Here is a 27,149-nt window from a genome sequence, read left to right on the forward strand (position 1 = left end):
TCCTCAATCGCTCATCCGGTATTGACGGGAGGTTGTTACCTTGGTTGCTGGGTTGAAAACAAAACTTCTCAGGCTTGAATCAATGATCAGTACATCCATTGACAGAATATCTTAGGTTTCAAGATGTATGTCAGCGTTATGCCGGGGGGTTGACCAGTGTAGATTACTTACTGCATGCGACGCGCAGGTACTAAATGACATGTTTCGACAAGAAGAAACTAGTGGTATCCGACAGTGTTTCTCGGGAGCAACGCAGTCTCGACATTCCAGCACGGTAGCATTTATATTCAGGTGTACTTGCTCTTGGAGCTACGGCTGTTGACATACCAAACGTAGAGTGCCACTTCCCTCGAGTTCCCACTATTGGAAGTATCTCCGGCAATGTTCAATGCATGTCAAAAATGGGGTTTGATTTTGACATATCGTTCAGGCCAAACCTCCAGTTCTAGCTCTGGTTGAAAGATCAAACCAGGTTATCACTCCCGTCGATGTCGTTCTCCTCATACTTGTAATAGACTCTAGTGTCTCTCATATTTCATCCGGATTACATGGAATTTGAATGGAAGAGTCTTGTGTTCATTGGGCATGTCTATCGTAGATCAATCCATGTTACCTGTGGCTACCAAATGTCCTTAGCTCTCGGCAGACCCTGATTTTTTCATATTCGCATGGTGCACGTTGAAAAAAATACATCCAGACTTGATGATAGTCTCAAGGTCTTGCACCGGCGTTATCGTTGCAATCGGTACTCAGGGGCCCACTCACTACCTAGGGTGCAAATTGGAGGCTTGAAGGCCCGACCTCCCTAGGTAGGTAGTTGGGCTCGTCCCAGGCCTTGATAGGTAGTCTTCCTGATCTAGCCCAGGTGTCTGCATCCGCATTGTGCTGGGTGTTGAGAAAGGGGCTTGGTCTTGAGGGATCAAGATCGTCAGCGAAGAGGCTGTTTGTTACGTTCGAAGTTGTTATCGTTTGTGAGTCAGGAGGTTGGAGGTAACAAGACCAGGGGAAGCAAGATAAATTACTCCACGTTGCTAATCGTTTATCGCTCTCATATAGACAGAAATGTTAGGTAGAAAGGGAAACAGTTAGTGGTCAAAGCGACCGAGCTCGACAGGTGGAGAAGGATGCATCGCCGGATCCGAGATGATCTAGCAGCAGCATTCACAGCACTCGAAGCAGCAGAGACCAGCGCAGCTAGAGAGAGGAGAGTAGAAGTTGTCAGACATGTGAACTGAGAAGAGGTACCGTAGCACTGAGTGAAGCTAGTAGTACATTGTACTAGTACTAGGAAAGGGCCCGTTGCCAGTGGGAGTGTGTAAGGTAAGGTAGTGTGTACGAGTGTAGTGTGTTGAGATGGGTACTTAGTACTTACACTCCGCAGCAAACATCCTCACCCTCACCACCACCTCGCATGTGGACGTTCATCTGTTCGGGACCCCCCTGTTGGAGAGAACAAAAAAACCTCGGTCAGCGGTTGATCAGTGTAGCCTGCGCCTGGTAATCTGGATCGAAGTAGAGTAGGAGTATCATCATTGACATACGGGTTGTTGAGTGACAGCCTCGTTATTCATGCTAGGGCCGGAAGGACCGTTGGGTTGCTGCAATTCCACATTGCGAGCGTTCCATTTGTTCTCGGTCTCCTGGGCGGGCGAGAACCAGTTCTTCAAGGTATCGAACATTGTGTGGGGTGTGTTATGAAGGTGGGGAGCGATGCTATCTGAGGGTGGTGAAGGTATATAGGTGGGCAAAATGCCGGAATGAATTGGGTACCGTGAGAGACTGCGAGTCGATCTGGGGGCGGACGAATAAATAGAGAAGATGTCCAGGGATCAGCAGAGAAGAAGGGAGCCACCTCGATGAGGTCAAGTGGTGACCCGAGATCAGAGGTTGGCGTGTGAGGAAAAGAGCGATGTGAAATGAGGGAGCCTAAACAGGCGCAGCCGCAGGCGCAGACGCAGAACGCAGGAGGGTAGCAGAAAAGACGCCACAGAAGTATCAGGACTACCGAGTCTGCTAGTCTCATGGTCTACGGACTGCGACTCCTGCGAGAGAGGGCATTATTGTTGACAGCGGTACCCTACCGAGTCACCAAGGACCAACTGCGACTGTAGTACTGTATCATTAGGTACAGGACTACCGGTAGCCCATATAACTACTAGTATTGTTGCATATGCTTCGTACATCCTACAATGTTCGTCGACAGCTTGTCAGCGACAGTCCGAGACAAAGTCGGTAGTGGTACAAGTACACACCTTGTCGGCTTCACCCGCGTGTCGTCTCATCCAAAGCGGGACCGTCACCGAGCATCCGCCCTGATGGACCTGTCCAGCCTCAGTCTCCACTCCTCCGGTTGTTTCTCTGCACCTCTGCATCTCTGCACCTCTGCACGAAGACGGGCAGGAGGCGATCACCTGGAAATAAGCCTTGGCCCCACCAGACTCGACGTCCTGGTTTTCTTGGCTGCCTAAACTCCCGACCACGCAAGATGGGCGTCACGAGCTCCACCAACTCGATCCCTAAGCCACTCCCAAGGATGATCATTTCGCACTGGCCGCGTATCCCAGTGAGGCCGAATTAGAAAGACCATGGGCAAGCCCACCACGCAGACCCCTAACCTGCACCTTTTATTTCTCATAGAAGGAATAATAATGTACACTTTTCGTCATTTTCCGTGAATATCAGGCCTCACAGAGGGAGTGAATCTGCCCTTCTCCTTATGAACTGAAGCTGGGTACCGTGTCAGCTGGAGGCGAGCTACTCTGATCTTCGGTTGAACGGCTCTCGGACCAGGAAGCTTTCATATGGCTTATAAGTATCGGAGAAAAGGTCATGCCTGCAATTTGAATCTTTATATAGCCGTTTTCTTATATAATATCCTATCTACCGAGAATGCCCGGCATCATTCGAAGCCAATGCCTTCCTCCATTGAATGTCCCGCATCAGTTTGACCCCATCTTCCCTGCTCAATAACGCCTCCTTGGCCCTTTTCCGTTCCTCCCGTTCATACCTTTTCTGAATGTGATAGTAATCCCTCGCTTCCCGTTCAGCCTGCCTCTTCACTCGCCGTTCCGCTCGCTCTCTCTGCTTCAGGACCTTGACTTCTCCCCTCTCGGCATCAGCCCTACACTGCGCAATTTCTTCAGGCGACAACGTCCACGGCACAGCAAGTACCTCGACCAGGAACCGCAAGCGCTGATCCACGAATTGCATTTCCGCATTCGTATCGCGGACCAGCGTGAACCGCTCCAAGTTGAGCTGCATCGTGGATCGAAACTGAGAAAGCGTGCCTTTGACTTTCACTCTCATCCCCGGTTGAAGAGAGGAAATGTCGAGGATGGTACCGTCTGTTGCAGAGACGTGCTCTGGTCGCATGGTGTGCGTTTGGACTTGAGTCAGGGACCTGGGTCCCGAACCCGATGTAATGGGAGACTGATAGGACCCGTTGATGTTGGGGATGCTGGGCAGATCGTGCATGGTTTCCATTTGAGCGTGCGCATTGTCTCGCGTCTTGGGATCTGCGTGGAGAACGCAGATCTCGAGCGTGGTGCCGCTGCTGTCGTCGAGTGTGAGTATGGTGCGTCTGGTGACGTCTGTTCGCGCGATTATAACGCCCACCACGCAGACGAAGCGGATTGGATGGTTCTTGTAGAAGAATATGGATTGGCCTGAGGTTGTGATTAGCTAGGTTGATTTGATGTGTGGTGCGATGAAACTTTGGAACCGTCCTCCATCAAAGTAATACGAGGGCATGTGTCTCCCGAGATTTTTGAGGGTATTTACCGAGGACTTGTATCTACGAGGTGGACACAACATAAAAGGCGTGCTGACGACCTTGCTCAACAAGGCATACAAAGATGCGAGCATCGAGTACCCTGCGGTGGAAGACATCCCCGCCGCAATAGCGCATCGCTCACGAATTCACAAGAAAAAGAAAAAATAAAACGATTTCCACTCACCATTATAGCTTCTCGGTCTACGCAGTCGTTGAACATCCGCCGCCGCCATCTTCACCCAGGCAAAGTGTGTTGGGGATACCTTGAAACAGAACGCGGGATAGAAGACAAGGTCCGCATTGTAAGTTGTCTCCATCGGTTCATTTTCTCGGTAGAGGTCTGATGTTCATGTGATGAGGCTGGAACGGACGACGAGGGATGCTCGTTCCTGGATTGAACGAGACTTTGATGATGATGTAGTTGAGTTTTGATACCTGGGGATAATACCTGCTGTCGTGGGCGGTGTCACGTGTGGTTGGATATCGAACTCGGTCTGGAGACGCGTCTTGTGTTGCCTTTTTTTAAGGTTTTAATTTAGCCCTTTTCGGCAGATTTACAAGACCGTGGGTCACGCAGGGCTCAAGACCGAACAATTAGCATTGTACTTTTCACTACTGTATCTGCTAGCTACTAGCCAGTAGCCACTAGCCACAAATTACTTTTAGATGAGTGTGCTCCGTTATAAAGTACTAACCTTTCTAGTTAAAAGATTTTCTTGCAGGAATTATGCGCCCTCATGGAGTATCCAGAGCTAATGTATGATTAGTCTGGGCCTAGTCTTGAATATTGCCGTATTCCAAGAACTCCATCTGTAAACTAATAGATCATGGTCTCCCCCTCCATCATCCTCTTTTTTGAATTTCGCGGCATTTGCTCCTGCCGCTGTCGCTCATCTGGACTGATGTCATCCACATTCGTCCCCTGACGACCTTGTCCAAGGGCAGCATTGACCTCGGCTTCACTATTCTCATGACCCGCCATAGCGACCGTCAAGATCTCCTTCTCAAACCCAGCAATATGCTCCCACTCAATTCCCGCCGCACTCAACATCCGGCACCCCTCCGACTCTCCAACAAACGTCTCCGGCTCTTTCACCCCAAAAAACACCTTGTGCACACCGCGTCGACCTCCCTCGCGAGTCCGCGCAATACGCTGAGCGCACGGAGCATTGCCCGAGAGCCGTTTCCCACAGGGCTCCATGGTAACATACATGATGAGCTTGCGGCCTGGCTCATTGGGTAATACCGCGGCGACCTCGTCTTCAGGGACATTGTGCACCGCGGCAAAGTTGGAGAAGCAGCATTGCTCGGCATGGGTGTTGCCTGCTAGCTCCATGGTGTAGCCCGTTGAAAGGATGCGGTCCTCTAAGCCGGTGGGGTCCTCGTCTTTGCGGGAGAGAAGGATAGCTCCGACGCGGAAGTTTGTTGGGCGTGGTGGGGATTGCTCAGCGAGAGAGATGCATTTTCGGAGGTACGAGGAATGAGGGGTTTGGTTCGTCATTGCTGGGAGATGGGATGGTCTTGTTGCGGGGTGTTTGGTATATCTCGATAGTGGATATACAGAAAGACGCTGCCGGGTTTTTGTCTGGGTAGCTTGGCGTAAGCTGTCACCGGGTGAGGCGAGTGATTAATGATGGTCAAGATGGACAAGGAGGATAGGAGCTGGTGTGTTATGCCGCCTGAACAATATAGAGATGGGTCGATAGAGCCCCCATTTCGAGAAGGCGGATATTTCCAGCAGAACGATGACGGAATGGACCCGTCGCGTGTCGATCGCGTAAATTGGACCCGTGCCGCGGCAGCGCTGCTGTTATCGCGACTTTATCGCTGCTTGGCGCCATCGCTTTTCCAAACACTGAAACAAACCCACGCACGAACTTTCTCAACGCTGCTACATTGTCTTTCAAAGATTCTTCAACGCTGCTTCGCTGTGCTTAAAAGGATCCTCCTCAACGCTGCTACACTCTGTTCCCAATATCTCCACCATGACAAAGCACTCCGAGAAAGACGCTGCCGATGAGCAGCTGCCTTCCATCGAGGAAGATCTCTACACAATTCTTGGCGTCCAGTCCGATGCATCTCCAGAAGCTATTAAGACTGCCTACAGAAAAAGCGCTTTGAAGCACCATCCAGGTGTGTTACAGGTCACATACATACATTTCATTTCACTCAAACCCTATGCTTACCAGTCATCTGCAGACAAGGTCAGTGAAGACCAACGCGAAGAAGCCAACAGAAAATTCCAGCAGATCGCCCTGGCCTACGGTGTTCTCTCAGATGAGCGACGACGAAAGATCTACGATCGCACCGGCAGCACCGAAGAAGTTCTTGACGAGGATGAAGACTTTGACTGGCTGGACTTCTACCGCGAGCAACTATCGGCTACACTGGACACTCGCGCCTTGGACGACTTCCAAGTCAAATACAAGGGGTCTGATGAGGAAAAAAATGACATCCTGGAGGCATATGAACGAGGCAAGGGAGATATGGATGTCATCTATGACTCTGTGATGCTCTCCAATGTGCTTGAGGATGATGCGCGCTTCCGGTCTATCATTGATCAAGCCATCAGTGAGGGCCAGGTGGAGGCATACTCACAGTACAGTGAAGAGCCAGAGAGCAAGCACCAGCGCCGTGTGCGACGAGCACAGAAGGAAGCCAAGGAGGCTGAGAAGCATGCGAAAGACACCGAGAATGCTAAGAAAAAGAAGGCAGCCTCGGCTTCGAGGTCATCCAAGGCCACCGGCATGGGAGACGACGACCTCCTTGCCATGATCACCAAACGCCAGCAACAGCGTGGCCAAAGTTTCCTCGACCGCCTGGAAGAGAAGTACGGGGGACAGCCAAAGGGGTCAAAACGAACGGCAATGGATGAGCCACCAGAGGAGGCATTTGCCTCTGTTGGGGCCCGCAAGAAATCCAAAGGCGGCAAGACCCAGAAGACAAAGTCCTCTAAGACATGAACCTTCACGGATGTATGGTACCACGACATCTGGAAACTCTCTGTGAGCGGTCTTCTTCTTTTGCTCTGTTCACTCTCTCTTTCCTAAGCATCCGTTGGTCTGCATGTGTTCAGGAGCGTTGCGGTTGATTTTTTTCCCCATTATTATGAACAAGCATCGTGAGGATCATATCGAATCCTCTGTATCATTATTAGTCGAGAGTCATGATGCATGTAGACTTATACACATGTCATGTCACAATGAATTTTCACAACGAACAACTACCTTTTCTATATCTAACGGTCCAATGAGCTTATGTTAATTGGAATGACTGCTTTTCGAATCGTTGATAAGATCTAATCTGACTGAACCTTTACCTCAATGTAGGTGACCCCCGGATACCCCCCTCACGCGCCTTCAATACTGGCATCTCTTACTCCGACATCTTCGCCTACCCGATCTGAATCCCTACCGATTTCGATCTAAAATGATCAATTCTCCGTTCCTCGACCTGGCAGCCCTGCGTTCAAAGCAGACACACATGAACCCTGTAGTGATATGGATGTAAGGGAACAGAGTCTTGTAGAAAAGAACATGTCATTTCCAGAACATGGGCAATTCCAGTAGGCGACTTACCTCGCGCGGTATTCTTCCCCGGAAAATCTCAACCTGTCGCAGGCTGCTCCGATCTATATCTTGCATTTCAAAGAGTTCCATGCGATGCTCTAGGTAGGCATTCAGACCCGACAACAGAACGAAGGGGAGATGTAGCGTTGAAGAACCGTGGTCAATTGTTCAAGACCGCGCAACGCTCGATTAAAGAGTTCGTAGTTGCTACGATCAATGAGGTGAAGCCATCCGCTAAGTCGGCGCCTCATTGATGATTAGTCGTCGACGTATATCCTATAGTAAAGCGCTACCACAAAATCACCTCGCTCTTGCACACTCTCACTTCATCGGCTGCTCGCGTCTTCCTCAACTGTTCGACCCTTCTTGCGGACGAGCCTTCATTCACATCGTCACGTCGCCTTGTCGCTTCTCACGGTTCTCAACATCACCTTCTCCGTGGATCAAACCGTCCCCAGTCTCGATCCGACCACAGCTGCATTCCGACCTGCACCCTCAAAGAGCGGCAGCTTTCAATCCGGCGCCCTCCCTCTGTCTCTCCCCGCCTTCTTTTTTCCCCAGGAAAACCGGTCCCCCTTGCGTTGGGTTAGTGACTAGCTGCCGCTGCTGGGAAGGGGGGTTTCTAGAATTCCCCAGATCGGTAACGCTTGGCCCCGTCTAGCGCAGCTGATCAGGGTTCGCAACCGGCTCAAGGGGTCAAGAAGGCCTTAATTGTCGTCAGCCCGGGCGATCAGCTCCACATTCCGCATCTGCAGCGGCTGGTTGTTGGTCGACTGGCGTGCCGAGCTCTCCACCAGAGGTCTGGGTCAAGCCCGCCACAGGCGGAACCGCACGAGATGTCGACCGGCGCTGAAGGCCACGGCTCCTCCACATCCTCGACACCTCCCGCGGTCACTACATCCTCGCGACGAAAGACCCGCCGTTCAAAGGCTCAATCCTCATCGTGCGGCTTCCGCAAAAGCACTCGCCCAAAGAAATCACAGGTCTTGCACTGTGCGGTACGGAGGAGTCGCAAACGTCCGGCACCGCAAACCCCGGATCGAGAGCGGTTGCTTGAGGTGGCCCGACGTAAAGCACAGGGCATTATTGTACCTCTCGTGCCGTCGCCCCTCTGTGGTGCGCCCATGATCATGTCCAGATCTGCGTCACCGGATAGACAAGCAGCGACTGGTGAGCATGGTCAGCGCGCGGTTGGTGAGGGGTTCTCCTCGGGCCAGCGTCGAGCTCGGACAATTGGGGATGTGTCAGTCGAAGAGGATGCAAGGTCGGATGTCTCCGCCCTGTCATCGGAATCGACCATGTCCAAAAGGAAGGGTCGAAAGGCAATGGCGGCCATGATGTCGGGACTGGAAGGTCGGTTGTTTCCCCGGAGTCTGTCTCGGGGGCGGGAGTCCAGCCGCGGTCCCTCGACACGGAAGCGCACTTCCTCACTGGACTCTCACTCTGCCCACTCCGCCGCACGCTTGAGTCGTTCGGCTTCCCCCACAAATCGACACTCCCCCGTCTCGTCTCATGTCGTGACTTTGGCCTCCTCGGAGAAGGAACCTCCACTGAATATGGAACCAACTCGGAACAAATCCGACGAGACTCTGGTGAAGCATTCGGCGGACATGCCTGGCTACGTCCAGCCAGCCGAACACAGTGAGAGTGGAGAGCGTGTGGCCAAGGATGTCTTTGACCGAGAAAACAATATGTTGGCGAGCAGCAGCGACGACGACCACGGTGAACAAGGGAACAGTGATGATGGCGACGATGATCACGACGATGACAGCGAGAGCGACAGCGATGATGGTGACGACGAAGGATCCAAGGAAGATGAACCCTGTGCTCCCGGTGTTACTTTTGTCAATGTTGCCCGTGGTCGCCAAACAAATCCTCGCGTTGATAACACTTCAAATAACAACCCCGGCGACAACGGCAGCTCAAAAGAGCCTCCATCTACGCATCAAGACAGCCGTAAGTTGATGCGAAACGTTCCATGATACCTTCAAGGAGATCAGGACGAGGGCCACTCCCCACGCTTTAGCGTTTGCTTCAATGTCCACCTTTTCTTGTCACACCTCTGCCCCCCTCGTTGCCTTCAAAATCCCCTCTCGCGAGTTTGAAGACGCGTTTTTCAACCGAGGGCTCCGTAATTGTTGATTGATTTCTAATGATCTTCCAGACCCTACCACTTCTACCAAGCTCAACATTCCCAATCAGAATCGCAAGCCGCAAAAGTCTGTTCTCAAAAGTGTCGTTCGACCCCAGACCAACTACGAGATTCCCACTCCGCGTGCTCGATCTGCTGCCGGCACTCCATGCGGGTCCGATGACGAAGAGGAAGAGGCTGCCATCAATCGCGCCCAGCAAATGAGCATCTACGTGTCGACAATCGACAATCGTGTCCCTAATCGTTCGATACGGACGATCGTCCGTGGCGAGTATGACGACGTGCAGCAAGAAGCTAATGAAGGACGTCGCCGTCAACGCAAGTACCTGGTTGCCACCGACCTGAGTCAAGAGTCTCAATATGCCCTTGAATGGACGATTGGCGGCCTGCTACGCTCTGGCGATACCATGTACGCGATTTACGCCATCCATGAGGATGCCAATGCGACCTCGGTCCAGATCGGTGAAGGGGCAAAAGCCATGCAGGATGCCGTAGCGGTTGTCGGGAACCAGACGAAGGAGGCTACCGGGGCTCCTCGTGCCCCTGGTCCCCTCAATCTGCTAGGCCGGCTGAGCTCTGGAGTCGCTAGCAAAGCAGGATCCGTCGAATCCCGTATTTCGCCAGCCGCAGAGGCTGAGCGAGTCCGTGCTGTGGAGAAGATCTCCGATATTTGCATTGGATTCCTGCGCAAGACGGGCTTGACCGTTCGTATCGCCGTGGAAGTCATTCACTGCAAAAGTCCAAAGCAAATGATCACCGAAGCTGTGAGTGAATTCAGGGACGCCCGTGACTCAAGTCTGGAAATATGCAGAGCTAATTCTGATCTTACAGATTGACGAACTGGAGCCGACTCTGGCAATTGTGGGTGCTCGTGGTCAAAGTGCCTTGAAAGGGTAAGTCGATCAACGCTGTTTGGTTTCTTTTTTCTTCTTCTTCTTCTTCTTCTTCTTCTTCTTCTTCTTCTTCTTCTTCTTCTTCTTCTTCTTCTTCTTGATCGACCTGTATCTGTTGGCTCACATAGACCGATGTCTTTCTTGCAGTGTCCTCCTCGGCTCTTTTTCAAATTACCTCATCTCCAAATCCTCCGTTCCGGTGATGGTGGCTCGTCATAAGCTCCAGCGTCAACTGTCGACACATCAGACCGGCATGAGATTGGCAAACAACCTTACCGCATCCAAAACCCTTCGCGTGAGGTTGGAGACGGAGGCCAAGGCTAAAGCCAAGGCAGAGGCAAAAGCAAAGTTGCAGGCAAAAGCACAGGCCAAGAAGGATAAGGCTCATTAGACTTGCACGGTATAAGACCAGGTTATGCTGAGCATTGCGGTTGGAGTTTTCCGAGGTTGACATTTGCTTTCTCCCCCCTCACATGCGACATGAACATGAAGCGACATGTCCACACACGATTGGACGATTTTGATTTCGTAACTTGACTCTACACGCTTTACCCTTTATTTTGATACCCGAATTCCGAAGTTTTGTTGTTTTTTTTTTTCTGTGCTCATTTAAAGGATTTTTGGTCCCCCTCTATCGGATTTGTACCTCACTGGCTCCATTTTGAGGAGACACACTCTGACTTATTGAGCTGTACCCCCAGGCCAAGCTCGATCAGTCATGTGAGCCTACAGTAGGTACTTGTTCGCTAAGGTTCCATGTAAGAAACTAGGTCGTAGTGTTGTCCCAGTGTCAGACGAAGTTGCCATCAACATTAACATTAACCTTATCCCACCAGAGCAGCCCTGTCAGACGTGATGAGTCCCCACTTACGGCACCTAGGGGGAGGTTCATCACTGCTCGGTACAATCAAGTCGGGCTGGAATCGGAACAGGAAGATGGTGAGCATACCAGGTTCTTCGCTCTTTGTTGTTTTATCGTACAGCCTATGCCCAGAACTGGAGGACGGCGACGGCTGGGATTCGTATCCGCTTGGATGGCATAGTATCTGAATGGAAATACTTACGTTAGGTAGTGTGTGAAGTACAACGGTAAGCATTGTGTTATCTCCGCGGGAGAATGCTTCGATTTCGAGCTTTGCCTGATTGAATCTTTGGTCAAGGGCTGTCGACGAACACCACTCGGTGTCGTGTGCGACGAGATTCCCTCACAGACGCACAAGAAGGTTGACAACCCTCAACGTCAGCCAAACGGCAATTAGCAACAGAACAACCAGAACCAAATCCGACCTCAAGACAACCACCGGAATCAGCGGCCCATCGGCGACAACCCTAATGGCCAGCAAACCGAGCAACCGCGGCAACTGGAATGAGTGACTGGTCCAGGGCTAAGCTAGGACGTCCCCCTAGTAATGCTCGTTCTCGATCTGCAGAACGAGCACCGCTATCTCACAACAAGGTGCTGGTTGGAACAGAGAGACAGCCTTTTGATGGTACTTAAAGATCTATCAGGTGTCCTTGTTCTCGACACCTTGGCTCGAGCCACTGTCTAGGCTGCTATTCCAATGTTCCATCTGGTTCATGACCTGTTCACAAGGTCATACCCTTTTCCCTTTGTCTTCTTCATGGGTATAATCCAGTCTAGGGCTTGTCACTCATTATCAATCCAGTCTACTATTTAAATTACCGAATATTTTCCATACTCTGAAGCCAGATGGTCCTCAGTGCCTTACGCACAGTATGATCTCAGGCACTACGAGAGGCCAGACGTAATCATAGAGTATGATCTCACGTTGCATTTACATGTTCGCGAAATACAGCGCTAATGAATGCCAACCTGCTGACTCGACTGCAGGTGCCGAATAGTTGGGATGAACTGAAACTGGTTTCCTCTCACCATAGACAACGTTTGTCTGTATTAAGGCTGAAGTCCATTAACAGGCAAATAGAATCCTTGTAACGTAATCTCGCACTGTTAAATAACAGCACGCTTGAGTATATGATCTCTATGTCGTGTTATTTATCAGTAGCATCTAAAGATTATCCAAATGTGCATGCAAATCACAAGACATTTCATACAATGTTCCTGAGCTCCTGACCCGCCAAGAACCGACGCAGGTTCTCCGTAATGAGCGCCTCACAACCCTGCGGTCTCCCACCAGCAGCATGAGGAGAGATGATCAGGTTCGGCGTCTTCCAGAGGCGACTAGACTCTGGAAGAGGCTCCTGCTTGAACACATCCAAGGCAGCTCCCGCAATCTCTCCTTTCTCCAAGGCATCCGCAAGCGCATCCTCGTCAATTGAGACTCCACGGCCAACGTTGACAACCCAAGCGTGCTTGGGAAGCAACTCCAGCCTCTCTGCATTGAGCACATTCACAGTCGAGTCGGAGCCTGGCAGAATCATGACCAGCGCATCCGTCTCCGGGAGAAGCTCGGGCAACTTGTCCTCGGCGTACACCTCGACCCCATTGCGCACCCCTTGACTGCGGGCAATGCCCTTGACCTGCGCACCGAGGGCGTTCAAGCAGGGAGTCAGGGTCTTGGCGATACTTCCGTATCCCCAGATGAGCACACGGGCGCCTCGCAGTGTGGTGAAATCCGAGCGTGGGAAAGACCCGCCCAGATGACCGGGCCACTTGGATTGCAACTGGTAGTCGCGCATCTCGTAAAAGTGTCTTGCTGCGTTGAGCAATAGACCCATGGTGTGCTCCGCGACGGGGTAGTCGTGAAGCCCGACACCCGTGGTGACCAGTGTTTTGGACGAATCGAAGCCGGCGGACAGAACGTCGTTGGGGCCGGCGGCGAGTGATTGAATCCACTTCACGTTCTTCAGGCGTTGGGCCGCATCCTTGAGATTCTCGGCGCTGTTGGACCATGTGATGAGGATCTCGGCGTCGACGTGTTCCTCGGGAATGGTGGATTTGACATCGTAAGGGTGAAGAGAGACGGCGAATCCTTGCAGACTCGGCACATCGAGTTTCACGGAGGTAGGGTATAGAAGCTTCATTATTCTGTTCAAACGGGTAGATAAGAATAAATGGGTGTTATATTGTTCTTTTTTAATGCGAATGTACGAAGGACGAAGAGAGAAAGAAGAGATTTTTGTCGAGAAATTCTGTACATGTTGATCCGTGAGGGGGACATTTGCGCTGCATTTAGTGCGGGGATCTTTTAGTAACGTGGGGGTTGCCCGTCCCGATGATGTTTCAACACGTTGGTGTTGAAAGTTACCTCTGAGTTACATTGGAATGACGGTTTCAGCAGGCGCTTTCCGAGGTACTACCGATGTATGTTCTTGAGTCCGTGAGGCTTCCCCGCAAAGGCATTTTCATTTGCCGTCCGATGGCCGGTCGGCATCGCCCGAGAATGATCCACAAGTAGGACAAGCCCAGAGACTCGACAAGAGATCAAAACCCGAGTATACAACAAACATAACCGCATGGGGATTCTTTCTGTGGACTAGATTCTCTCGAATCATGCGTCACAAGGCGAATGTAATCACGGCTAACGCAATATATGAGATCAATTGATGACGTTCTCCGGCGGTGCTGAGCTGAGCCATGAAAGCCCTGAAAAGATCCGGTAGTTACGAACGTACTACTTTTTACTGCATTGGAAGAATTCCGCCGTCAGCCTTCTTCTCAGTGTAGGATGGCTGGGTATAGCAGAAGCCCTGATTTCCCACCAATAATCATACCCGCTGAAGACTCATCATTCACCGTCCAGCTCGTTGAAGTGGAAAGATTTAAGTAGGAGGCTCAAGTATAGTGCATTGCCATAGGCAACAACCACTCGAGTTATAATCATTGGTCTACACTCTACACAAATAGTTTCTCGCGATCCTCGTTCACATCACGAGCCTCAACTTTGAAGTGTACCAGCACGTTGAGTCTTCTCCGTACTGCATCTATTCTTCTGAGGCTCAAGACTGACGTGCGTGACACGATTGACTATTTGTGCAGTGTATACATTAACTTATACCACAGTACTAAGTACTATACACTCAATACAGTATCTAGTCAACAATTGGGAAGAGCTTCACTACCTGGTCTACAATGTCTCAAGACCCAATAGCAGTACAATGAATGTACACGCATCGCCACTTTTCCGAAGCTGGCAGGAGCGCTCTCTGGAAGAACAACACGAAACAATAATGACAGTGATTGATATAAATTCCGAGTCCTGGGGAGACAGTTGAAAGACGTGGAAGACGGTTGTCTTGTCATTACTTTTGCTCTTTTCCAACGGACTTCTATAGTTCTTATAAAACGCTCCTTGGAGGGGATTCAGGATGACCAGGGTCTAACAGGTTTGTGCGGGAACCCAACGATCTGTTTTTGACCTCCGTGAAGCTTGCTTCGAGTTACAACCTACCATGACTCCGCGAATAGGGTAAGTACAGCATCTTGAAGGACTGGCATGGCTCGGCTTAAACATTGGCAATGTCACTAGTAGGTCGGTCGGATGAAGCTTGGATCCGAAGATGGAGAGCCCGTGTAATCGATCCAATGTTCTGACTGCAGATCGACGATCCATATTTCCTGCCATGTCAACGAAAGGATGTCGAACGAGAGAAGGAGAGTTGGAGAAACGCATATGCATGGAAGAATCGCCCCGCAAAAGGCGGATGACAGTACCGCCTTCGTCTCGTTGAGGTCCAGCGTCACCGCCAATCACGTGCAGAGGTCACCGCCCGAGCTCCAGCTCCAGCATCCCAAGACAGCTTGGTCAACCCCCCTCGACCATCCCGCTCTTCTCGACTATCGCTCAACGCATCCGACCTCGTTTGTCCCTGTGCCGTGCCCCGTGGACGTTTTGGAATCACCTCGCCCGCCATGGCCGACTTCGTCGACCCCCGGATGACCTCCATCAAGCCCCGCATCCGCTACAATACCATCGGAGGTATCAACGGACCGCTGGTGTTCCTCGATAACGTCAGTCCGGCCCTGCGACTTGTTTCCCTCGGCTTCGTGCAGCACACACACTGACAGTGCTCCTCGATCGCAGGTCAAATTCCCCCGCTACAATGAAATCGTGTCGTTGACCCTTCCCGATGGCACGGAGCGCTCCGGTCAGGTACTGGAAGCTAGAGGTGAGCTTGCCCTGCACTTTGGTCCGGTCAGAGCTACTTCAACAAGCGAGAGAACTGACATGTCTCGATTATCTTTCAATTACAATTAGGCAGCCGAGCTGTCGTTCAGGTCCGCATCCTCACTCGAGTTCGTTCTGCACCGCAAGAAAAGCAATGGTTAACAAGTCAAATCATCAGGTCTTCGAAGGCACCTCGGGTATAGATGTTAAGAAGGTAATCCATGGATACCGCGCGGTGTGAAACTAAGCAGGAACGCTGACCTTGCCATAAGACTAAAGTTGAATTCTCCGGTCACAGCTTGAAGCTGGGTGTGTCCGAGGATATGTTGGGTCGTGTCTTCGATGGTTCAGGACGCGCGATCGACAAGGGTCCTAAGGTGTTGGCCGAGGATTACCTCGACATCAACGGACAGCCTATCAACCCCTACTCTCGAGTATGTGATCCGAGCAAAGTTCAAACTCATGAAACAGGCGGGGAGCTGACAGTTTTGTGATTCAGGTGTATCCCGAGGAAATGATTTCGACCGGTATATCCGCTATCGACACCATGAACTCCATTGCCCGTGGACAGAAGATTCCCATCTTCTCCGCCGCTGGTCTTCCTCACAACGAAATCGCCGCTCAGATCTGTCGTCAAGCCGGTCTGGTCAAGCGACCCACCAAAGACGTGCACGATGGTCATGAGGAGAACTTCTCGATTGTCTTCGCTGCCATGGGTGTTAACATGGAAACCGCTCGTTTCTTCACTCGTGATTTCGAGGAGAACGGCAGTATGGAGCGTGTCACCTTGTTCTTGAACTTGGCCAACGATCCCACCATCGAGCGAATCATTACTCCTCGTTTGGCCTTGACCACTGCAGAATACTACGCTTATCAATTGGAGAAGCACGTGTTGGTCATCATGACCGATCTGTCGGCCTATTGTGATGCTCTGCGTGAGGTCTCGGCCGCCCGTGAGGAAGTTCCCGGACGTCGTGGTTACCCCGGTTACATGTATACAGATTTGTCCACTATCTATGAGCGTGCTGGTCGTGTTGAGGGCCGCAATGGATCAATCACCCAGATCCCTATTCTGACGATGCCTAACGACGGTAAGAGAGCCCTGAAAATGGTGTCTGGCGCTGCCTGCGCACCCTATTGATGAGAATTCACGGCTGACCGCGTCCTTCCTCCTCTAGATATCACTCATCCTATCCCCGATCTGACAGGTACTGTGACCCCGCTCCCTCTTCTCAGTCCGTTCTTATAGCTCTGAACTCAGCTGACCATCATCGCAGGATATATTACGGAGGGCCAGATCTTCGTTGATCGTCAGCTCGCCAACAAGGGTGTCTACCCTCCCATTAACGTCCTGCCTTCGCTGTCCCGTCTCATGAAGTCTGCTATTGGAGAGGGACGTACCCGTAAGGATCACTCGGATGTTTCCAATCAGCTGTACGCCAAGTACGCCATTGGTCGTGATGCCGGTAAGTCACTTGGACAGCCTCTCCAACCTCTTTCGCGTCATTACGGGCGCACCTTTTACTTACACATCTGTTCTGCACAATAGCCGCCATGAAGGCCGTCGTCGGAGAGGAGGCCCTTTCTTCCGAGGACAGGCTGTCCCTGGAATTCCTCGATAAGTTCGAGCGAACTTTCATCAGCCAGTCCCCGTACGAGTCTCGCACGATTCAGGAGTCCCTCGACATTGCCTGGAACCTGCTCCGTGTGTACCCCAAGGAACTGCTCAACCGTATCCCCAAGCGTGTCCTGGATGAATTCTACGCCCGCTCCGCCCGCAAGATCGCCAACAAGGACACCCGCGACAACTCAGGGGAGCAGCAGCAAAGTGACAATCTCATCGATGCTTAAATGTCAGATACAGCGCCAGTGTTCCCTTCCTGGCCTGGTGCTTCTCATGAAAGTCTCGAGAATTCAATATGTAATTCAATTGTCCACGTCCGGCTGTCAGAAGGGAAATTTGAACATGGGAGCGATTTGGGATCCTCATAAAGCAAACAGACTTTTTACTGTGTGTGGCCCGTAGAGTCTATTGTTTCCATCTCTCGCTGCATATATCTTCATTTTATGCTACTGTATCTGTTCCACCTGATTGTTATTTCCTCCGTTTCAACTTGTCTTTCTCGATACTCAGCTTACCCTTCTTCTCTTTCTTATTGGCCATGATCTTGCGTACTTGCGCCGTTCCGAAATGACAATAGATCTATTTTATGATCCTGTTCCTGTAATTCAAAAATGTGTAAACACCATCCCATGAAGGACCGGATCAATCATCTCCAGAGCAGAGGTATGATCAGTGGCTTGATCGAGACTGGGTTCCACTGGGGAATCATTTTAGGATTAGGTATGTAGCTGCAGCCCTCACAGACACTGACATGGAGTTTTTTGTGTTTTGTATTTGTTTTGAGGGAACCCTTACGAAGGAAGCTCATTCCGGATTGATGCACTTTGCGAAAAGCTATTTCAGCCCATTCAGAAAAAGTAACGTTTGCGCGGTAATAGACATACAGAAACTGGAGGCCGATGTGGCACAAGTAGTTCGCCCTAGTAGGAAGTAGAACAAGCAACAATCGCATTCAAGCACGACTTTTTTATGCCATTTAGAATCCATGTCAAAGCTAGCAAAGGACAGCTGGGAGGAATTGAAACTAGGAAATGTGGGGTGGGTATCTTGGTGATGGGTACTGCAGTGAGAATGGGGTATCGGGGAGATAAGAAACTGGGCAAACTAACGCCGAAGACTTTCTCAGTTCAAGACAACGCTAAGCATAGAAGAACAAGAGGTGCACAAGAAGGGGAAGAGCATCATTCTGTCTGGGTAAAAAAGGAAATTCAAAAACGAAGATCCCAACCGATCTTGGGTCCCAGTCGAGGAAGTTCTTCCGCAACAGTCTGGACATCCTTGTCACCGCGGCCGCTCAGGTTGAGCACGACGTTCTCGCCTTTCTTCATGACCTTTGCAATCTGCATGGCACCCCAGACGGCATGCGAAGTTTCGAGCGCCGGAATGATGCCTTCATGCTGGGACAGAGCACGGAACCCTTCGAGGCATTGACTGTCATCGGCGGCAATGAAGACGGCACGGTTAGCATCCTTCCAAGCACTCAGCTGGGGTCCAACGCCAGGGTAGTCAAGTCCGGCTGAAATCGAATGAGTTGGAAGGATTTGGCCATCCTTGTCTTGTAGCACATAGGTGCGGACACCATGGAAGATGCCTGCCACGCCATTGGTCAAAGTTGCTGCATTGCGTGGGGTATCGACGCCGTCACCACCAGCCTCAACGCCAATGAGCTTGACACTGGGGTCGTTGGAAAATGGATAGAACATGCCCACAGCGTTGCTACCACCGCCGACGCAGGCGATAACTGCGTCTGGGAGTTTGCCGATCTCGGCCTGCAATTGCTCCTTGGTTTCCTGGCCAATGACAGATTGGAAAGTGCGAACAATAGAAGGGAATGGGTGAGGGCCGATAGCAGAGCCAATAATGTAGTGCGTAGAGTCGAGTTCCTCAACCCACGAACGGAGAGCCTGGTTGCCAGCGTCCCGAAGAGTTCGGTTTCCAGCATCCACAGCAACGACAGAGGCACCGAGCAACTTCATGCGGAAAACATTGAGAGCCTGGCGACGAACGTCTTCGGCGCCCATGTAAACCGTATATTTCATGCCGAATTTGGCGCAGACGGTAGCAGTCGCAACACCATGTTGACCGGCGCCTGTCTCGGCAATGATGCGGGTTTTTCCGAGGCGGCGAGCGAGGAGAATCTGGCCCAGGGCATTGTTGATCTTGTGGCTGCCAGTGTGATTGAGGTCTTCGCGCTTTAGCCAGATGTTGGCACCTCCGACGTGATCGGTCAGGCCCTGCGCAAGGTGGAGGCTGGAAGGTCGACCCATGTAGGGGTAGTAGGAGCGGAACTCTTTCCAGAAAGTCGGGTCATTTCGAGCAGCATTGAAACCCTTCTCCAATTCGGCGAGGCAGTCCATCAGAGACTCGGGAACATACTGACCACCATATTCACCGAATCGAGAAGGTTGCTCGGTAGGATCGTGAGTGACGTTGAGGGCTTCAAGCTGATCAGCCAGGCCGGGTTGAGCAGGAGTATCTGCCTCTGTAATAACCTCAGTTGGGGTGACCTCGAGTTCAATTGGCTTCAAAACCGGTTCAATGACGTTGAGCTCACGGGTCAGAGTCCCCTGAGGATCACGCTCCCACTTGCGGCCAGTGATGCCGGACAAGTAATCCTCGGCAGCCTTAGCGGCTTGACCTGTCGGAGCATCCCCGACGACACTGATGATCTGACTTCCGATAACGACGCCCTCGGCCACTTTCTGAACAGACAAGAAGTGTTCACGGGTGCTGACGCCGAATCCAAGGGCAGCAGGCACGTTACCAGAGTACTGGTGAACCTTCTTCAGAAGGTTGGGAACCTGGTCGCTCAACGTACCAGTAGCACCAGTGACACCCATGCGCGAAACGACGTAGATGAAGGAGTCCTCTATCTGACACAGAAGCTTCATGCGGGACTCGGAGGTGGCGGGAGCAATCAGAGGAACGTATGAAAGACTATGTAGTTTGTTAGCTTGCTCGTGTACGATGCCGATATTTTGTTCGATGAATTACCCAGTGCTGGTGCAAAGATCACGGAACCGAACATCCTCCTCTGGGGGAAATCGACCATGATGAACCCGTTCACCCCGGCTTCCTTGCAGTCACGAAGCATGCGCTCCTCGCCGTATTGGAGGACAGGGTTGTAGTACCCCATCAACATGACAGGGGCCTTCAACCCGCGGCGACGGGCATCGCGAAGAATCTGGAGGACTGTGGTGACAGTGGCTCCGTTTTCGAGGGCCTTCGAGTTGGCCCTCTGGATGACGGGTCCATCAGCAATCGGGTCTGTGAAGGGGATGCCCAACTCAATGATGTCTGAAGGAAGGAAGTCATCAATTGTTAGCAATGTATGTTTTACTTTCCAGTTCGAGGATCCCCACTTCGTATGTTGATAATCAATTAAATGAAATACCGGCACCTCCGTTCTCGAACCCCAGCAAGATGTCAACGGTCTCGTCGATAGTTGGATAGCCTGCAGTGATGTAGGCTACCAGAGCTGCTCGGCGCTGCTCCTTGCACTTGGCAAAAGTCTTCTTGATAGTGTCCAGTGTGATAGGAGCCAACGAAACGCACGAGTTGTTGATAAAGAAGACTTGAAAATGAGTGAGACTGTTTAAAGGTTAGTTAAGACCGAGTCGAGTGTAAGTACGAAGTCTCAAGGATGGAATCAAATACGTCGCCTAAATCCAACTCAAGATGCTGAAGTGAAGTGAAGTGAAGTGAAGTGAAGTGAAAGAGAACAGAGAATGAAATGCAAGTGGGAGCAAAGTGAGTCGAACGTACCTGCCTTGACTACTTATCGCACACTGTCCAGACTCAAGACACGTGAGGCGATAAGATCAAGGTGGATCGACGCCAAGGGTCCCGGCGGGTGGCGCTTAAACCTTGTATCCGCAGGGCTTGACGTACCGTTTGCACGATCAAAGACTCGAAGATGGAAACCTGCTATTGCAAAACCGCGATCTTCATGAAGTCTGTTCTGTGTTGATAGGGGATCAGGATGTTGATCCAGGAAAGATGAGAAATCGTCATGAGAAATTAGAAGGTGCGACACGATCGTGTCTTCCAAACGGTTGCGCCCTAAATCATGTGACGTCGATCCGGGTACACAATCAAGCTTGTGATAACTGCAGGGGCCGCCAGCCACGTGGGTGGGATCGGAGCCTACGAGGTACCCGGCATCTTCTCGGTTTGCCGCGCTTCGAGGTAACGGGTAACTACTTGCCGAAGGCATCTATGTACAACTTCAAAGTTTGAATGTTTAAGCAGCAGCTGCTAGAAATATTGCTACTATGAAGAAACATAACGATGGCTGGACTCAAATATTTGAGGCGAGACTTGAACCGGCTGACTGGAGAGCCTCTTACTTTAGTTCTATACTGTACTGACCGAGCTTGGCTTTTTGCTATAGTAGCCGCACAAAAGACAAGGGTTTCACAAAACCTTCAATTAGCTCTTACGTTGAAATGCAGCGTCACAAATAAAACCACCCTGGAATTTACTAATCATGAGACTAAAGCTCAAAAATGAAGATTTGCAAGCAACTTATTGGAGGAAACTGATGAACGACGGCATCATATGCCAGGAATTGAGCCAAACGTTGAACCACAAGTACAAACCCACTCACTGCATCAAAAACTGACCAGCGGTAAACGCCCACCAAATACTCCGGATCAAAAGCCTAGAGGCTTGCTCAAAATGAGCGCAAATTAATAACTGAAAGGACTAACAAACTCCCAAAGGACCACAACGCGAGGTCCTCAAAGTTCAACAAAAAACAAGCAAGTCCCAAAGGTCTATCCCAAACCAATCCTGCGAATGCAAAAGGAATGACTGCAGCGCCAGTGCTATGCCAAATATTCGTACAGTAGCCCAGATTATTGTGTAAGGAGAGAAAGCTCAAAATGCCCAGCATGTGGTATATGCAACCCAAAAAAAAAAGGAAACAGCGAATAAATTCCGAACCGGACACGCGTGGATGAAGAAAATGGAAATGATGCCTGACAATATGGTTTTCGAATTCGAAAGCCAAGATTGTAGGTTGAGAACAAGATATTCACAAGAACAGCTTTTGGGTTTGAAACGGGGCATTTCGGCGTCAGGATGATAAGGAGAGACATGAGGTTCATAAATAGTTGGCCACCGATGTCTAGGAGTGTGAGCTGCAAGAATTTTCCATAACGGAAGCCATTCATGCAGCCTGCCAGCACTGGAAAACATGGAGACGACTGGGCGATGTAAGAAGGAGTGAATAGAAGAAGAATCGTATGTGCAACGGAGTAAAAGAGGAAGAGGTTAATATGAGTGAGCCAGAAATGTCAACTCTCCGTGCAAAGGTACGGAGGTGTGAACATTTAGCGACCCTGAGGAGCATCATGCACGGGATACCCCTGATCAAGATAGGTGTAAGTAGCGCTGGTGGTCGGGGCCGAGGCGCCCATGCCATGAAGCTCCCACGTTGTGCGAGCAGGTGCCATCAGACTGTGGCCATGAGCTGGGTGAGAGATTGGAGGGTACGAGTATGTGCCGATCGACGTATAGGGCTGGCTGATTGGAGGCATAATGGAGCGGTATTCAACGGGACCACTCATCGGAGCGCAGACATGGTCGGATTGCGATACATAAACAGGAGCCGATATCGCGTGATGTGCGTAGGTGCTTGCATTTCCAGCGTCTGAAAGAGAAGGCGGGGAGGGCACAGTGTGAGGCTCAGTACCTGAATCGGAGCCGTTGCCGTGTGCAGCAAAGTTGCTCATCGAAGCGGGTAGTACACCTGCGGTGGAGGAATAACTGGCAGACTGAAGGATCGAAGAAACATGGATTAGCAAAAGACCACTTCTCACATGGTGAAGGAGCACAGACAGGGACGAACTTACGTATTTGCCAATGATCTTTCTCAAAGCCTCGGAGAGGATACTCCAGGGGAACACCTTGACATCCTTCTCAATATTTCGCGGCTTGGGGGCAGGAAATCCCATGATCACTTTGAAGAATTCCTCGCTGTCTGCCTTGGCTTTGGAGACTGTCAAGGGGCGGAACCCTTCAAGGTTTCGGCGAATGCGATTCTTCTCCTCGACGGTGAAGCGAACAGCAACCAGGGATTCTAGCAGGTAGATAGTGTCCACACTGGTGACAAAACACTCATCCTTTCCTTCCCAGTGAATGCAGCTGATGCAGATGCTATTGGGGGCGCGCTCTTCGGGGGTGACTGGTTTGAAGTCAGCATTGATGGTGCTGCCATTCTGCGAGCGAGTAAATTGCACGAGACGACGCTGAGACTGGCGCTCCTCTGTTGACCAGCCGACGGCCATGGAGTTCAGATCGCCGTTCAACTTGAGGACCGCTTTGGTCGGATACATGGCATAGGGGTTGAAGCTGGCACTGTTGCCGAGTCCACTCGCTTGCTGCAGTGTAGAAGTGCGGATCAAGGTTGGGTTCCCTGTACTGGGTGTTCGGGCTGGAGACGGTCTCCGGTGTTGCGGCGTAGGGTGGCCGATACCGAGGCTCTGGCCTCGGAGATCATGAGGTCCCGGGATGAAAGAGGGGCCCCAAGTGGAGGTCAAGGGGGAAGGTGCACGGAATCCCGGCTGTGAAGCGGCCGCGCCTGCCGTGAACTGAACGGGGCCGCTGCGAGGCGAAGCAGCAGCGGGGAGGTGATGGCCGAAGGCTGTCATGCCCGGAAGAGTCTGCATGTAAGGCGAATAGGAGACACAGCGGCCATCTCGGTAAGTGTAATTGTCATTGCGCTCCGCGTTGAGCACGGATTGAGGGCCAGCAAATCTTTTGAAAGATGAGGAGTTGGCTTGAAGGTTGTCCGAGTTGTTCGAGAATTTGCGCTTGCGGCTCTCCGCGTCAGGCGAAGGGCGCGATAACCGATCATAGGTGAAAACACCAACGTGCAAGGTGGTAGGCTGGCTGTCATTCTGAGCCTCGAGCACGATTTGCAAAGGAACGGCAATGGAAGAAGAACCCGTGGCGGAGAAAGGCGGAGCATCCACAGACAGGCAGTATTGGAAGTTTGCGCCCTGGAAACCCAGGAAATGCGGGTTACATTCGCATCGCTTGGTGCCAAACACCAGATACAGGGCGCCATAGCACGAGCTGTGCAGATCAAATGGAGACTGGATCTGCACCACCACTCGGGCACCTTCGATGCCCCGCTGGGGGCTGTAAGTGAGGACCTCGGGCGCCTGTCGTGGCCGGGCGCCCATCATGGGGGACGGCGCCTCTTCATATGAAGTGGCAAAATCCTGACCGGGGATGTATGGAACACAGTCAGAAATCTGACTTGCCTGGTCGGCCATCGGGGACGGGACTAGAGACGAAGCCACGTAAGGTGACTGGCCGTACGTCGAGTAGGATCCGGCATCCTGCAAAGACCGCGTAGAGGCGTAATCTAGATGTTCGAGTTGGTTAGCGAGGCTCGGAGCAACCAATAGTCCCCCACTTGGAGTCGTAGCATTTCTAGGTCTCACTTACCCAGTATGGAGCCGGCGGCAGGCTTTTGGAAGCTGGACATAGGCAGAACAGACTCAGACTTGGCCCACAGGCCGTCTGAAAACGCACCGACGAACTGGGACTCCTCAGAATCCGAGAAATCCAAAGACTCGCCTACAATGAGAGGCGTTTGGAAATCAGGATCGAACTAGATCAAGGGTTGCCGAGTTAGCACACTTTGCACGCTTGCGAAACGGCCCCGTCCCGAGTACACCACCGGGATCCAGCTTCACTTCCCCGAATCCTCCAGGAACGTGCAGTCATGCGCTCAAACAGACCGAACCAGGCTCACCATCAACCTGATGCGGGAGCCCAGACGCAGGGACTAGGGCAAGGGCCGAAACAGGGACCGAAACTCACCAAAACACCGTGAGTCTTCGAGTAAGCCAGCTTGAAGGTGTTGCAGCGACTGCAACAAGACTGAACTCTTTAAAAGCGAATGACTGGGAATTTATCCACAAAATCGAGCCACGAGGAAGACACGCGAAAAGGGGTCTTCTCCGAGACAAAGCGACTGAATAAAACGAGCGACAAGTGCGACGCTTTGTGCGGTCAAGCGTCCAGATTGATGGGTGACAACGAGCGTCGGAACAGCTCTTGCGCAAATACGATGCAGGTGCGGGGCGGACAAATACTAGTCGAAGGATGACTGCAGCGAGTGGAAATTGCTGAAGCCCAAAGGTGATTCAAGCGAACACTGAAAGGGACGCCCAACCGGATGTCGGAAGCTGACCAGACTGGTGAGGTTTGACGTCTCCTGTCTCGAATTCCCGTAATGTTTCGGGAAACGCTGGTCGACAATTGGGCTGCGAGGTACACTAGTAGACGAATCAGCATGCATACTTCCCCGAATTGTGATGCTTGAAGATGGAGTGCTCGTCGTGGAGGTTTCCCATCGGGCTCCATCCTGCCTGCTCGTGAAGGACAATCTTTGACCAGAGTGCTCCCAATGCCCGAGGACGGTAGTGACGGGGAGACCGAGAGGACGGGTTGGCACATCAATCACGCGGTCTGAACGACATCATCGCCAACGACCTTCCACACGAAGAAGGCAAGCCCAGCCCCCCACCCATGTCGACGACGAGCATGACCACAGCGAGCTGGACCGGATGAAACAAGACAAGGAGTAGAGGGGAGAGACCTACCAAGTGATTCAGGATGAAAGTCAAACTCCGTTGGCCCCTTCACTGGCAATCGCCGTGTGTCTGTCCTAATATGCAAGAATGGGACGGAGTGAGACTGGATAGAAGAAGAGAAGAGTCAACAACAAACACTTCGTCCGAGATGAGATGAGACGCAATAGAGAACAAGCGCGACGAGATGATAGCCCCGAAGGGGATAGGGTACTATCGAAATTGATATTAGACGGGGAGGGCCTGTCCGTCCAGTATCCGCGACGCTCATCATCTCCGACGGGCTCGTTGGCCTATCGTCCGACGACGGTCTACTTTGATCCAAGTCGTCTGGGACTGCAAGGAGAGTGGATATCTGGAACATGGCACCCAAAAGGGCAAAAGATGCAAGGCACGAGGGGGAGGGGGGAGGGGGTCAAAGGGAGGGAGCCCGTGGACGCAAAGAAGGAGCACAGGAGCGCAGGAGGGAAGGAGAGTTGAACACGATGTCGATCATGCAAGTCATACAAGGAGATTAACTCTGTTTTCGCGACTCACCTTGATCGTCTTTGTTCACTGTCCACTGTCAACCGTATGGTTTTGCGCCGGACAGTACTTTCTCCGTGTGACTCCTCAGGACTGATTGTGTCGGTCTGGAGAGCTTCCCAGGCAGTTCGATCGATTGTGAAGGCGCAAGAACGTCCTGATGCGATCTAGAACGAGTGGTAGATCACCAACAGAGACGGAGGCCTCGAGATCGAAGCGGGTGTGCAGGCGCGGCCTCGATCTGGGAGAGTGCTTCCCGACAAACGGCGCGCTACGAGATGAGAGTCGCCCGAGTCCGCGAAGAGTGGAAGCCGACAACCACGGCCGTCGCAAACGAGAACCCGACAGCGTTCGACGACGCAATCTCCGTGTGGTTCCCCTTACGAAAGACAAACTGTCCGATGGAGAAGGGGGGAGGCGAGTTCCGGTGGTGGCCGACAATTAGATATTAATCAATAATCAGATCATAAACTGAAAATGAAGTGCGCAATTTTCCGTCCTTTTCCTCTAAATCGATCAGGGCGGATTTCCTTCCTTCTGTCTTTCTTTCCCTCTCACTTTTTCACTCTCACTCTCTCTCTCTCACTCTCTCTTGCTTTCTCTTTCTCTTTCTCTTTCTCTTTCTCTTCCTCTTTCTCTGTCGATCTTCCGTTTTTGAAGAGGGAAGTGTTGTAGCAAAGGATACAACGCTCCTTCAGCCTCCTTTGTGGGGCAAGTGATCTTTGGTGACGTTCTTTTTTTTTTCTCGTGCGGAGATCCCAGCGATAGCGTCAGATGTCCAGAATGGTGGGGATATGATTTCTCTGCGATCTTGTCCGTTCCTCGACAGCAGAGCGGCGTAGCGAACGTGATTCTCGTGGCAGCAGATAGCGAGCGTAAGAGCGAACGTGGGGAGCGAATGTGTGGGAGTGA

The 27,149-nt window shown here is 51.6% G+C and overlaps 9 protein-coding genes across 9 annotated transcripts; 3 read left to right on the top strand and 6 right to left on the bottom strand.

The window, feature by feature from the left end:
- Nucleotides 1-1,368: 1,368 nt before the first annotated feature.
- On the bottom strand, nucleotides 1,369-1,679 carry N7539_001115 (uncharacterized protein; the record flags this gene model as incomplete). The annotated part of the gene is made up of 2 exons (XM_056930719.1): nucleotides 1,369-1,440; nucleotides 1,542-1,679. 2 exons carry the CDS (start codon nucleotides 1,677-1,679, stop codon nucleotides 1,369-1,371), a joined length of 210 nt encoding a protein of 69 aa, XP_056795012.1.
- A 1,201-nt stretch (nucleotides 1,680-2,880) lies between these two features.
- N7539_001116 (OB-fold domain-containing protein) lies at nucleotides 2,881-4,089 on the bottom strand (the record flags this gene model as incomplete). Its single annotated transcript, XM_056930720.1, has 2 exons — nucleotides 2,881-3,665; nucleotides 3,957-4,089. 2 exons carry the CDS (start codon nucleotides 4,087-4,089, stop codon nucleotides 2,881-2,883), a joined length of 918 nt encoding a protein of 305 aa, XP_056795013.1.
- A 500-nt stretch (nucleotides 4,090-4,589) lies between these two features.
- Nucleotides 4,590-5,273, bottom strand: N7539_001117 (putative DRAP deaminase; the record flags this gene model as incomplete). The annotated part of the gene is made up of 1 exon (XM_056930721.1): nucleotides 4,590-5,273. The coding sequence occupies one exon, from the start codon at nucleotides 5,271-5,273 to the stop codon at nucleotides 4,590-4,592; it is 684 nt and encodes a 227-aa protein (XP_056795014.1).
- Nucleotides 5,274-5,757: 484 nt separating this feature from the next.
- On the top strand, nucleotides 5,758-6,735 carry N7539_001118 (DnaJ domain protein; the record flags this gene model as incomplete). Its single annotated transcript, XM_056930722.1, has 1 exon — nucleotides 5,758-6,735. The coding sequence occupies one exon, from the start codon at nucleotides 5,758-5,760 to the stop codon at nucleotides 6,733-6,735; it is 978 nt and encodes a 325-aa protein (XP_056795015.1).
- Nucleotides 6,736-8,177: 1,442 nt separating this feature from the next.
- On the top strand, nucleotides 8,178-10,777 carry N7539_001119 (universal stress protein family domain protein; the record flags this gene model as incomplete). Its single annotated transcript, XM_056930723.1, has 4 exons — nucleotides 8,178-9,297; nucleotides 9,506-10,257; nucleotides 10,325-10,386; nucleotides 10,534-10,777. The coding sequence occupies 4 exons, from the start codon at nucleotides 8,178-8,180 to the stop codon at nucleotides 10,775-10,777; spliced, it is 2,178 nt and encodes a 725-aa protein (XP_056795016.1).
- Nucleotides 10,778-12,456: 1,679 nt separating this feature from the next.
- Nucleotides 12,457-13,392, bottom strand: N7539_001120 (phosphoglycerate dehydrogenase; the record flags this gene model as incomplete). Its single annotated transcript, XM_056930724.1, has 1 exon — nucleotides 12,457-13,392. The coding sequence occupies one exon, from the start codon at nucleotides 13,390-13,392 to the stop codon at nucleotides 12,457-12,459; it is 936 nt and encodes a 311-aa protein (XP_056795017.1).
- A 1,828-nt stretch (nucleotides 13,393-15,220) lies between these two features.
- Nucleotides 15,221-17,327, top strand: N7539_001121 (H(+)-transporting V1 sector ATPase subunit B; the record flags this gene model as incomplete). Its single annotated transcript, XM_056930725.1, has 9 exons — nucleotides 15,221-15,319; nucleotides 15,393-15,477; nucleotides 15,567-15,586; nucleotides 15,655-15,690; nucleotides 15,749-15,910; nucleotides 15,976-16,567; nucleotides 16,655-16,684; nucleotides 16,754-16,942; nucleotides 17,026-17,327. 9 exons carry the CDS (start codon nucleotides 15,221-15,223, stop codon nucleotides 17,325-17,327), a joined length of 1,515 nt encoding a protein of 504 aa, XP_056795018.1.
- A 981-nt stretch (nucleotides 17,328-18,308) lies between these two features.
- On the bottom strand, nucleotides 18,309-21,316 carry trpB (tryptophan synthase TRP5; the record flags this gene model as incomplete). The annotated part of the gene is made up of 4 exons (XM_056930726.1): nucleotides 18,309-19,969; nucleotides 20,095-20,397; nucleotides 20,495-20,691; nucleotides 21,258-21,316. The coding sequence occupies 4 exons, from the start codon at nucleotides 21,314-21,316 to the stop codon at nucleotides 18,309-18,311; spliced, it is 2,220 nt and encodes a 739-aa protein (XP_056795019.1).
- A 1,120-nt stretch (nucleotides 21,317-22,436) lies between these two features.
- Nucleotides 22,437-25,485, bottom strand: medA (transcriptional regulator medA; the record flags this gene model as incomplete). The annotated part of the gene is made up of 3 exons (XM_056930727.1): nucleotides 22,437-24,478; nucleotides 24,562-24,664; nucleotides 25,423-25,485. The coding sequence occupies 3 exons, from the start codon at nucleotides 25,483-25,485 to the stop codon at nucleotides 22,437-22,439; spliced, it is 2,208 nt and encodes a 735-aa protein (XP_056795020.1).
- Nucleotides 25,486-27,149: the final 1,664 nt, after the last annotated feature.

This window comes from Penicillium diatomitis, assembly GCF_028827545.1.
Source record: "Penicillium diatomitis strain IBT 30728 chromosome Unknown utg000001l_segment0_segment0, whole genome shotgun sequence".
NCBI lineage: Eukaryota > Fungi > Ascomycota > Eurotiomycetes > Eurotiales > Aspergillaceae > Penicillium > Penicillium diatomitis.